The sequence below is a fragment of the Erythranthe guttata genome, chromosome 10 (assembly GCF_056151865.1).
Source record: "Erythranthe guttata isolate IM_541 chromosome 10, IM_541, whole genome shotgun sequence".
Taxonomy (NCBI): domain Eukaryota; kingdom Viridiplantae; phylum Streptophyta; class Magnoliopsida; order Lamiales; family Phrymaceae; genus Erythranthe; species Erythranthe guttata.
In genome coordinates, this window is record NC_142542.1 from 379,592 (window position 1) to 391,696 (window position 12,105).

Below are 12,105 nucleotides of genomic sequence, written 5' to 3' on the forward strand. Positions count from 1 at the left end.
TTTAAATATATTTTTTAGATTTGTTTATAAATATGCATGCACATATTAAACTTTTAGGGAACAATGAGCATGCTAAAGTTAGCGGTGAATTTAAAATTTAAAGCTCTAAGATCCTATTTTAACTCATTTGCACTACTTAAACTCGTACGTATCAATGGTTTAAAATCATGCGATATATAAAATACACCTGGAAAATATAATGATTCAATTTTGCAGTTGTGATTGTGTTAAAAAAAATTATATACATGTGTATAGTAGAAGATAACACAATAAAATGTATTTAGTACGTTGATCGTAGAAAAGAACCATTAAAACGAAGGTGAGATAAAAAGAGGTAGCATGCATGACGAGTCAATACATATAGAATTGGACAAAAAAAACATAATAATTTGTGAATCTAGAGTTTGTGTTTATGCTGTTCTTACAACATGTGGTGTTGGTTCTTGTCAAATTGCAGCAAAGTACAAAAAGTTTCTCGAATTCAATCAAATTAAAAAGTTGGAATTTAATGAATTGTCTGTTTGGGACAACATAGAAGCTGCAAAATCGAATTTCTACCATTTACTATAAGTCATAATTAATTTTTTTTTAAATGAAATTATATAATTTAATTTTACAAATAGAGAGGTGGTCAAAAGTCAAAAACTAGTGGTCAAGTATTCTAGAACCCTAATACGACTATTAAAAGGATCAATACCCAATTGTATTAAATGAACTCATCCAAAAGGGCAACGAAAGTGATAATTATTATTTGTAGTAAGTAGGCCATAAATAAGGATAACGATTATTCCCTTACATGAACTCAACTCATTATTTTAATCAAATTTCATCATACAACTTTTGAATTAATACATATTATTATTATTATTATTATTATTGGGATGAAAATAGTATCATACTATTCTTTTAGAAATAATAATAAAAAACCTAGTATAATTGGTCCCAATCAGCTAAAGAAACACGCAATTGCCAACACTAAAGGTGGCAATTGATTAATGGTGGAAATAAGATCATCTTCCATTACCATTACTTCATTACCATCTTCATTGTTTGAGGGCCCTCCAAATACATGGACATCAAATTTTGCAAACCAATAATACATTCTAACACTTAATTTCTTTTTTTTTTTTAAGACATCGCAATTTTTAATCCTAGTACGAAAAAGAAAAACCTAGTTTCATCCCATGAAGTCACCATTTGATTTAAATTTATTATAGATATTGCCAATTTGTGATTGTGTGTAAATCGAAGATGGAAATCTATACAGCGTATTTTCTCGTTAGGTGTAAGATCTGTATGCGTCATCGAGTATTATTTGTATACTTACACTTATGATCTATATAAATACTTATATAGTTGTGTTAATATTAATCAAATACCTTCAATCAACAAATTTATACTTCTCTTTGTTATATATTAATTCTAAATATATAAAAAAAACATCCGGAAAATTTCGGAACTATTTTCGGATCCCCAAATATTACACATACAATTCTGATTTTGAACCGATTTTTTTTTCCGGAAAATTCGACAATCAGAATTTCTATAATAAGACTGCAAAACATCGTTCCAAAATTGAAAATATTCGGATAAGATGTGCGGTGCGATTAAATATAGACGTGTGTTAGGTAACTTCATCAATAATCATATTAATGTGGCAAGAATCAGAATCCAATAGGTAATAAATAATTAAGCTTTGTTCGGATAAGGAATGTCAAAGCTTTTAATCTTAATTCTAATTTATTTTATTTGCTAACAACGTTTCCCGTTCCTATATCAATTCCAACTCAGACATTATATATACATATATAATATACCCCTCTCTCTGTGTTTGACATTATATTATTAAAAACCCTAAAGTAAACAAATCGATTCCTTGTGAAAACAAAGCCATGGACCAAGGCAGCGATGAGTATCAAAGACTTACGTGGGATGCATTGACAAAGAGTATTACCCGGTTGGTCAACAAAGTCAACGCCGACAACATCAAGAACATAATTCCGGAGCTGTTGGCCGAAAATCTAATACGGGGTCGGGGTCTTTTTTGCCGGTCATGCATCAACTCTCAAGCAGCTTTTCCATCTTTCACCGATGTATACGCAGCAGTGGTTGCTGTACTCAACACCAAATTCCCCGAAATCGGGATCGTTTTACTGCGTAGGCTAATACTACAGTTTCAGATTGCGTACAAGGACAACGACAAGCCAAAATTAGCCGTTTCGGTCAAATTTATAGCGCACCTGGTGAATCAGAATGTAGTCAACGAGCTTATTGCTCTCGAGCTGTTGACTTTGCTGCTTGAAAAGCCAACCAACGATAGTGTTGAATTGGCTGTTGGCTTTGTTACAGAATGTGGGTCGTTGCTCTTGGAAGTTTCTCCACATGGGTTGCATGGCGTGTTTGAGCGATTTCATGGAATTCTTCACAAAGGAGAAGAAATAGATAATCGTGTTCTGTTCTTGATCGAAGACCTATTTGAACTGCGTATAGCAAAGTTCCAGGACTACCCTGCTATTTGTCCGGAATTGGTTTTAGTGGAGAAAGAAGACCAATGGACTCATGTTGGTTTATCATTGGCTGATAAGATTGATCCTCAAATCGCCGTAGATATTTTCAAACCAGACCCGGATTTCGTAGAGAATGAAATTTTATATGAAGAACTGAAGAAGGATATTCTAGGTGAAAAAGAAGAAGAAGAAGATGATCAAGAATTGGAATCGGAATCGGAATCGGAATCGGAATTAACAAAGGATGAGCCAGAGATGAATTTGATGAATCTTCGAAGAAGTATCTATCTGACAATTATGTCGAGTGTAGATTTCGAAGAAACGGGGCAGAAGCTATTGCAAATACTGAAAACGGCACCTGGTCAGGAGATAGAACTGTGTACTATATTGTTGGAGTGTTGCAGTAATGAGACAACCTACCTACGCTACTATGGGCTTTTAGGGCAGCGACTTTGCACGATAAACAAAGTTTACTGTGACAATTTCGAAAAGTGTTTTGTCCAGCAATACTCCACCATTCAGCGGCTCGAGACGAATAAGATACGGAAATTGGCAATGTTCTTTGCTCATTTACTTGCCACAAATGCGTTGACCTGGCATGTTCTGGCGTATATACGGTTGACTAAAGAGGACACAACTTCTTCTTCTCGTATTTTCATTAAGTTTCTCTTCCAGGATTTATCTGAGCAGCTTGGAATTCGCCTACTCAACGAACGTCTAAGTAAAGACTCGTTCGACAAATCTATATTTCCAAAGGATAATCCAATCAACACTAGGTTTGCTATCAACTATTTCACTTCCATTGGACTTGACGGAATCACAGAGAATTTACGAGACTATTACACAAACATGCAAAGGCTCGTCATCCAACAACAAAACTCACACGTAGAATCTGAATCTGCTGGATCGAAGAAGAGAAGAATAAACTAAGGCTTCACACTCAGTGGACATTACATAGAGCTTATAGTACTGTTTTAGTAACATTGTTCATATATATGATTAGGGATCATTTTAAATAGCAATACTTTTTCTAAAAAAATTCCGCTCGTTTTTTAATATCGATGTGGCTTGAGTACACTAGAATTCGACTTTTTTTGATATAACGGAACTTTAATTTATATCCTCTACATTTATTTAGTGTTTAAGAACTTCTGAAATAGCCAAACTTGATAGTTTTAGAGTGCAAATTATCTTATCTAGGTTAATCTTATCTTGGTAACGAAACGAGGCTTAGTAGACATATTAAGGTGAAATACAGCAAACATAGTACACTAATTACAAAACCATAAAGCCCTTAAAAATCAAAACAAAGGGTCAAAAGGACTTATTCAAAACGCAAACTCGTTAAATATAGACATTAATCCTCACCTGATCTGTCCTGGTTAATTTCCTCAAGGATGACGATAAGACAAACGACGAAGGCATAATCCACATTAGGATACACAGTCACCCCAAATGTATCTTTCCCGAGTAGAATACTTTGTGCACTGTGTTTCCTGTGCATCTGGATTTCCATCAAATTACAGACCAAAGTTTAATGAAAAGAATTTGTAAGATAAATGTTATGTTGGAAAATAAAAGAGATTTTGTTTACTTGAGCAATGATATTATTTGAGTTTCCAGCATAGATGACGCACGATCTCTCGAACCAGCTGCCTTCGATTTTGAAGTCACATATATCTTCTTTGGTGTTAGCAGCCATGAATACATCTAACTTGGTCTTCATTTGAAGAAGTGAAGACTTCCTCACACTGAAAAGCATATCCTTTGCATTTGTACTCTCTCCTCTAAACACTTGCCATCTTTGATGCGCAGAGAGTAGCTAAAAATCACAAAATGAAAAACGACACCACATTATCAACATCCATAAAACAAATGAAACAAATCCAAATGATGAAGGCCATACTCAAACTTATACAAATCGACTAAGTTATCGCAGTAGAATTTTTGGCATGTTAATGATTTTGGAGCTTGAATATGCTAAACTATCCTATACATAATTATGCTACCATCAAGTTAAAGGCGGTATAAAGAAACATTACTACAGCCAGGAGGCAAAAATCTGATATTGGTTAGATAATAATAAGAGATGCTCCGCTGCTAAGTAATTTGAATAAGTGAAAGATCATTAATGAAGTCATCCTTTTCTAAATCAATCCCTTTGGGGAATTTCATCAACCACCTTCCGTGCACAAAAACGAACAATAAATTGGATCATGCAATACAATTCAGAGATAATTATCACAGTTCCAGGGCGATTTCAAACAAGGGTTTTCGCGTGTTTTGATTCATAGCACCGATTCAGATGCCGAAATCGATAGACAGTGAACCACGGAGAAAACAATACACGCAGAATATATGTATGCATATTATACATAAATACCTTTTGCTGGAAAGTGATGATAGGGGTTCCGGCAGCATCAAGCAAGACGCGGCGATCGTGGATGCTGAGGAGTTTGCCTTTGATTCTGAACATGATGTTGCCATTAACATCAGTTACTCCGAAAGTTCCTTCAGATAAAGTCATCAGTTTACGAACGATGGTGAGATCAACAGGGTATCCCACGCAGAAATGAGGGCTGACCACAGCCACCGGAATCGGCGCCGCCGGATAGCTCGTTCCGGTCATCATCATTGATTCAAGCACAATATCAGCTTCTTTTTTTCACACAAATTGTCACGAACACACACTCGCTCGAGGCTGATGGGTCCTGATTTTATTTCATTTAATATTGAAATGGGTAAATTACACACACCCCCTGAGGTATGCTTAAATAACTGTAAGGTCCCTGTGGTATCGATAATTACACTTAGCCCCCCTGAAACGTAGTCAGAAACTCTAATGGGATAATGAATTGGATACGTTATTCCGATAGGGTTCTAACGGACTATTGGTTTCAGAAAGTGGTGGAGACAACAAAGAGCTATGGGGTGACATGGCTCCGCGAACATTCCCGAACATTTCTTAAATCACTCATAGCTCTTTGTTGTCTCCACCACTTTCTGAAACCAATAGTCCGTTAGAACACTATCGGAATAACGTATCCAATTCATCATCCCATTAAAGTTTCTGACTACGTTTCAGGGGGCTGAGTGTAATTATCGATACCACAGGGACCTTACAGTTATTTAAGCATACCTCAGGGGGTGTGTGTAATTTACCCTATTGAAATATTAGTTTTTGCAGTCAAATGTTGTGGCCTAGGGATTTATTGCATGACGCGTTACTTCATAAAAGATTTTGGATAAATTACGGTCATCTCCCTGAGGTAAGGTTAAATTATGAAAAAAAAACCCTCATGTTTGGGTAATTACAATCACCCTCCTCAATTATGAGTCTTCTTACACGTCCACCGTTATAATGTCAAATTCAACATAATCGTTATGAAATATTCTCTTGTTTGTACTCATCTTTTGCAAACATGCAGTTTCTGATGCACCACAATCTGATATTTACAAACCAAGAGACACATCATCTTATCATTATCTTATTTGAAAACACGGAACTCGAATGAAGCAAAACGAGTACAAATTGGATAATATTTCACATAATTTAGATGATTCCACTAAATTTGACACCTCAAGAACGAACAAGTTAGAAAATTCATAATTGACGGATGATTGTAATTATCCAAATAATATAGATTTTTTTTTATTTTTTTTTATTTGACATTATTTTCAAGAAAAAGCCGTAATTTACCCAAAAAAATATTGACGGAATTAGAATGTGACGACGCGTCCATCCAAATTAGCCAGGTCCACATTATCTAGTAGCTTTTAATTCTTGGATTTTCTTCTTTAATGCCCAACACTTTTTAACAAAATCAAAATCCAAACAAGGCCAAGCCAGAAACTTTATTAATCAAATCCATAATTACAATTTAAAATACAACAAGAACATACATAGTACATAAATTACAAACCACACAGCCCTTTTAAAATCAAAACAACATATTAAGGTAAAATAAATACAACAATATAGCAAATGAATTGCATCCAAACAAATCAAAACAAAGGCTCCAAAGGACTTGTTATTTCAAAAGGCAAACTCATCAATTACAGACTTTCAACTCTCGTTTCTGTCCGTGTTGATTTCCTCGAGGATTACGACTAGCGAAACGATGAAGGCGTAATCTACATTAGGATACACAGTCACCCCAAAGTTATCTTTTCCGAGTAGAATACTTTTTGCACTATGATTCCTGTGCATCTGAGCAATGATATTATCGGAGTTTCCAGCATAAATGGCGCATTTACTCTCGAACCAGTTGCCTTCGATCCTGAAGTCGCAAACATCTTCGCTCGTGTTGGAAGCCATGAACACATCTAACTTGGTCTTCATTTGAAACAACGACGACTTCCTCACACTGAAAAGCATATCCTTTTCATCTGTGCTCTCTCCACTGAAAACTTCCCATCTTCTATGTGCAGACATTAGCTGTTATATCATCATCAAACACAAGATTGATTACTTACGTCTCGAAACTAAATTAAAAAAACGACTAGTTTCATCAATCTCTTTGAGGACTTTCATCAAACAACTTGTGATCATTAATTAACGAACACTACGCTGGATCATTCAAGACTGAAGACACTACTACCTTTTGCTTGTAAGTGATGAGAGGGGTTCCGGCAGCATCAAGCAGGACTCGCCGGTCATGGAGGCTGAAGATTTTGCCTTGGGCTTTGAACATTATGTTGCCATCAACATCAGTCACTCCGAAAGTTCCTTCGGACAAAGTCATCATCTTCCGAACTATAGTGAGATCGACGGGATGACCAACGCAGAAATGCGGGGCCACCACAACCACCGAACTCGCCGCCACCGGATAGCTCGCTCCGGTCGCCATTGTTGATTCAAGCACAATGTATATCAGCTTTTTTCTTTTCTTTCCTTTTCTTCACACAGATTTTTTCTCTAACTTTCAATGCTTTGACATTTAGGTTGTACTTGTGGTGATTTATGTGCAGATGAAATCGAAATGGTCGCTTCTAATAAATGATTGCAGACGCGGTTCTTTATTTTGACTAGTACTTTTTTTTTTTCTTTTTAGTTTGATTATTTTCTTTTATGGTTGCAGTTTTGATTTTAAATAAATCAATTGGTTTATCATTTATGATGTGTGAATGGATACTTAAATAAATAAACAATTGAATAAAATTGTGTTTCACGGCAACTAATAGCCAATGTCAACTAAAAATGAAGTCTTCGTCTTCGGTGATGCGATGAAATTGACAAGCGTGTGCAAAAGTCGGGCCTAATCGAAGCCCGATGGCTCGACCCAACTATTATTCGAATTGAGTAATTTACTTGTCCTTTTTCAGCATGATGAAATATATTGAGATAAAAATCTGGATAATATTTGGGCTAGGTAATTTCTATGAGTCCATTGGGCCATAATCCGAACGACCCATTGTTCAAATCAGATTTTACCGCGTTAATAAAATATTAATCTTTTTTACAAATTATTAATATATTAAACCAGAAATCAAATTAATTTGGGTGGCAAAATCGAAAATGTTGAGAGGAGTAGCTCACTGCAAGCGATTCATAGTTCATCAATGGCGACAAGAAATCAATCCAAATTATTCCCTCTTCATTTCAACTGCATCGTTCTCATCAAGGAAATCTTCTTCTCTGCATAAGCATAACTACTATCTCAGGAAAAGAAGAAAATGGCCGATTCAGCCATTCGCAACACATCGATGCCGAAACTTTGCTCTGAAACTAGATTCATAGTTTAAGGTGATTGTAATTACCCAAACAGGAGGGGTTTTCGTAATTTAAACTTACCTCGGAGGTGGTCGTAATTTAACCCAAAAAAATGACTAAATTACCTCCAATGTATTGTGATGTGTCCATTCAAATTAGCCGGGTCCACATTATCTATTAGCTTCTAATTCTTGGATTTTTTTTTCTTTAATGCTCAAGACTTTAAGAAAATCAAATCCATATAAGGCCAAACCAGAAATTTTATTAATCAAATCCATTACAATTTAAAGTACAACAAGAACATACACAGTACATAAATTACAAACCACAAAGCCTTTTAAAATCAAAACAACATACTAAGGTGATAAAATTGAGCAACACAGCACATGAATTCCAAGACAAACTCATCAAATACAGACTTTCAACTCTTTTATCTGTCCGTGTTGATTTCCTCAAGGATGACGATGAGCGAAACGATGAAGGCGTAATCTACATTAGGATACACAGTCACCCCAAAGCTATCTTTCCCAAGTAGAATACTTTCTGCACTGTGATTCCTGTGCATCTGCATTCATTTTAATTCCATCAAATTACTGCAGACCAAAGTTTAATGGAAAGAATATCTTGCAAGATTTTTTAAATATTGTTTACCTGAGCAATGATATTATTGGAGTTTCCAGCATAAATGACGCATTTACTCTCGAACAAGTTGCCTTCGATTCTGAAGTCGCAAACATCTTCGCTCGTGTTGGAAGCCATGAACATATCTAAGTTGGTATTGATTTGAAAGAAGGACGACTTTCTCACACTGAAAAGTATATCCCTTTCATCTGTGCTATCTCCTCTGAATGCTTCCCATCTTCTACGTGCAGACATTAGCTGTTATATACCATCATCAAACACAAGATTGATTAATTACGTCTCGGCATTCATCAAAACGAAGCTAGTTTTATCAATCTCTTTGGGGACTTTTATCAACCACCTTGTGAGCATTAACGAACACTACACTGGATCATGCAAATCACTGGAATATATATATACATACCTTTTGCTGGTAAGTCATGAGAGGGTTTCCGGCAGCATCAAGCAGGACTCGCCGGTCCTGGAGGCTCAAGATATCGCCGCCTTGGACTTTGAACATTAAGTTGCCATCAACATCAGTCACTCCGAAAGTTCCTTCCGATAAAGTCATCATCTTCCGAACTATAGTGAGATCGATGGGGTGACCAACGCAGAAATGCGGGGCCACCACAACCACCGAACTCGCCGCCGCCGGATAGCTCGCTCCGGTCGTCATTGTTGATTCAAAGTACAATATATATCAGCGTCTTCTTTTTTTTCTGACACAGATTGCTCTCTAACTCACAGTTGCTTGAAATATTAGGTTGTAGTTGTCGTGAGTATATGCAGATGAAGTTGAAATAATAAATGATTGCAGACGCGGTTCCTTATTTTGACTGCTATTTTGTTTCTTTTTGGTTTGATTATTTTTCAAGGTAGCAGTTTTGTGTGAATGGAGACTAAAATAAATAAACAATTCATAAAATTGTCCTTCAGGGCAACTAATAATAGTCAATGTGAACTCAAAATGAATTCTTTGTCTTCAGTGATGAAATGAAATTGATTAGCTAGGACCCGCAAAAGTCGGGCCTTATCGAAGCCCGATGGCCTCGACCTGACTATTATTCGAGTCGAGTCTAATTTATTTGTCCTTTTTCAGCTATTAGGATAAAAATCTGGATAATATTTGGGCTAGGTAATTTCTATGAGTCCATTGGGCCATAATCCAAACGACCAATTGATCAAATCAGATTTTACCGGTGTTAATAAAATATTATTTTTTAAGAAATTATTAATATATTAAACCAGAAATCAAAATTTAAGCTCTCGAAGAATTTGGGTGGCAAAATCGAAAATGTTGAGGGGAGTAGCAGCTCACTGCAAGCGATTCATAGCTCATCAATGGCGAAAACAAATCAATCCAAATTATTCCCTCTTCATTTCAACTGCATCGTTCTCATCTAGAAAATCTTCTTCTCTGCATAACTACTATATCAGGAAAAGAAGAAAATGGCCGATTCAGCCATTCACAACACACCGCTGCGAAAACTTTGCTCTGAAACTAGCCAGGCAGCTGTTCAAACAATCAATCAGGAAATCCAAAACCAGTCTCCTTTCCGAACTCATCAACTCCTGCGCCGCTTTCGAAATCGGACCCACTCCCCAATCATACCATCTTCTCTTCAAAATATTGATCCAGCAGAAACCCTCGAATTGCCACGAACAAATCCGGCAAATCCTCGACCACATTGAGAAAGTCGAAAACTTTCAAACACCGGAATCCGTTTTTATTGATCTGATCAACTTTTACGGCGATAACAACATGTTTGATGATGCCGTGGATCTGTTTTTCCGGACACCGAGTTACAGATGCGATCAGTCTGTCGAAATTTTGAACGCTTTACTTTTGATTCTCTGTCGGAGTAAAAGGGGTGTCGATATGGTTCCTCGGATATTGATGAAGACTCAGACGATGAATATTAGGATTGAAGAATCTAGTTTCAGGATTTTGATTAGAACCCTCTGCAAAATTGGGAGTGTGAGCAATGCTTTCGAGCTGCTGAGCCATATGGTGGATGAAGGTTTTGATTTGGATCAAAAGAATTGTTCTTTATTGCTTGCAACTATGTGCTGGCAGTTGAATTGCAGCAGTGATAAAATCATGGCATCTTTTGAGGATTTGAAAATGTTAGGGTTTGTACCAAGAAAGGATGATTTCTGTAATTTAATTAGGTTTTTGGTTGCAAAGGGGAAGGGTAAGGAGGGTTTGGGGTTGTTGAAACAGATGAAAACGAGTGGACTCAAGCCTGATATAATGTGTTACAATTTGGTTCTTGATGGGCTGGTCGAAAATGGGGAGTTTACGAGTGCAGACAAGGTGTTTGATGAATTGCTTGTTCTAGGTTTGGCTCCTGATATCTACACCTACAATGTGTACATTAAGGGGTTGTGTGTGCAGAAGAAGTTGGACGATGGAATCAAACTGATGTGTGCTATGAAAGCGCTGGGCTGCTCGCCCGACCTGTGTACCTATAGTACGATTTTACGAGCACTATGTAAGGCTGGGGAATTTGATAGGGTGACGGAGGTGGTGACTGAAATGCGGCAAAAATCGATGCAACTAAATCCGAAAATATATGATATTCTGGTTGATGGATTCATTGCTAACGGTGATGTAAATGGAGCTCGCAGTTTGTTAGACGAAATGTTGAACGAAAACTTGGTCACTCAGCAAACGACTCTGGATAAAGTGACAGGCTGTGATCCAAGGATGTTATCTCAAGTTCAAGATTGACGACATCATTATCGATTTTTTATTTTTTTAAAGTCATGTGAATTAGCTTTGCTGTAACGATGATATTGGGAGTGTTTGATGTATTATTAACTAAAATAATCTGCTTCAGGAGCCTATAAAAACTTTATTTTTTTTTAGCAAATTAAAATCAATTTGGATGATAATCTAATCAATGGATGCAGTGATTATTCAACAGACAAGATTTTGACACAAGTTGAATTAGTATCTAATCAAACATTAATCAAATATTTTTCTTAAACTGTAGAAGCATCATGATGTTCTTCTTCCAAGGCTCTTATCCAATTAATTCTTTGTTTTTTTAAATATATAAATTCTAAATTATTGAAAATAATTTTCTAATGAGGATAATACCTACAAAGTCTAGATTTTCTTGTTATGAAGACAGCTACAGGTGTTAAATCTGAAAGGTTTATTTGATGTCAAACTAGTCTTTTTCTCCCACAATTTTAAGCAGATGGAATTACGTGTGATCTATGTTTTCGTTTATTACTACCAAAAAAAGTTACTGT

The 12,105-nt window shown here is 36.2% G+C and overlaps 5 protein-coding genes across 5 annotated transcripts; 2 read left to right on the forward strand and 3 right to left on the reverse strand.

The window, feature by feature from the left end:
• Positions 1 to 1,781: 1,781 nt before the first annotated feature.
• Positions 1,782 to 3,587, forward strand: LOC105952820 (uncharacterized). The gene has a single exon (XM_012976398.2). The coding sequence runs from the start codon at positions 1,893 to 1,895 to the stop codon at positions 3,435 to 3,437; it is 1,545 nt and encodes a 514-aa protein (XP_012831852.2). The 5' UTR covers positions 1,782 to 1,892; the 3' UTR covers positions 3,438 to 3,587.
• A 127-nt stretch (positions 3,588 to 3,714) lies between these two features.
• LOC105953155 (protein LURP-one-related 10) lies at positions 3,715 to 5,246 on the reverse strand. Its single transcript, XM_012976789.2, has 3 exons — positions 4,891 to 5,246; positions 4,102 to 4,329; positions 3,715 to 4,011 (listed from the first exon to the last, which is right to left on the reverse strand). Exons 1-3 carry the CDS (start codon positions 5,140 to 5,142, stop codon positions 3,865 to 3,867), a joined length of 627 nt encoding a protein of 208 aa, XP_012832243.2. The 5' UTR covers positions 5,143 to 5,246; the 3' UTR covers positions 3,715 to 3,864.
• A 1,091-nt stretch (positions 5,247 to 6,337) lies between these two features.
• On the reverse strand, positions 6,338 to 7,616 carry LOC105953153 (protein LURP-one-related 15). Its single transcript, XM_012976787.2, has 2 exons — positions 7,109 to 7,616; positions 6,338 to 6,945 (listed from the first exon to the last, which is right to left on the reverse strand). Exons 1-2 carry the CDS (start codon positions 7,355 to 7,357, stop codon positions 6,574 to 6,576), a joined length of 621 nt encoding a protein of 206 aa, XP_012832241.2. The 5' UTR covers positions 7,358 to 7,616; the 3' UTR covers positions 6,338 to 6,573.
• An 846-nt stretch (positions 7,617 to 8,462) lies between these two features.
• On the reverse strand, positions 8,463 to 9,772 carry LOC105952819 (protein LURP-one-related 15). The gene is made up of 3 exons (XM_012976397.2): positions 9,266 to 9,772; positions 8,872 to 9,099; positions 8,463 to 8,785 (listed from the first exon to the last, which is right to left on the reverse strand). The coding sequence occupies exons 1-3, from the start codon at positions 9,515 to 9,517 to the stop codon at positions 8,651 to 8,653; spliced, it is 615 nt and encodes a 204-aa protein (XP_012831851.2). The 5' UTR covers positions 9,518 to 9,772; the 3' UTR covers positions 8,463 to 8,650.
• A 316-nt stretch (positions 9,773 to 10,088) lies between these two features.
• Positions 10,089 to 11,717, forward strand: LOC105952754 (pentatricopeptide repeat-containing protein At2g38420, mitochondrial). Its single transcript, XM_012976335.2, has one exon. The coding sequence runs from the start codon at positions 10,136 to 10,138 to the stop codon at positions 11,573 to 11,575; it is 1,440 nt and encodes a 479-aa protein (XP_012831789.2). The 5' UTR covers positions 10,089 to 10,135; the 3' UTR covers positions 11,576 to 11,717.
• The last annotated feature ends 388 nt before the right edge of the window (positions 11,718 to 12,105 follow it).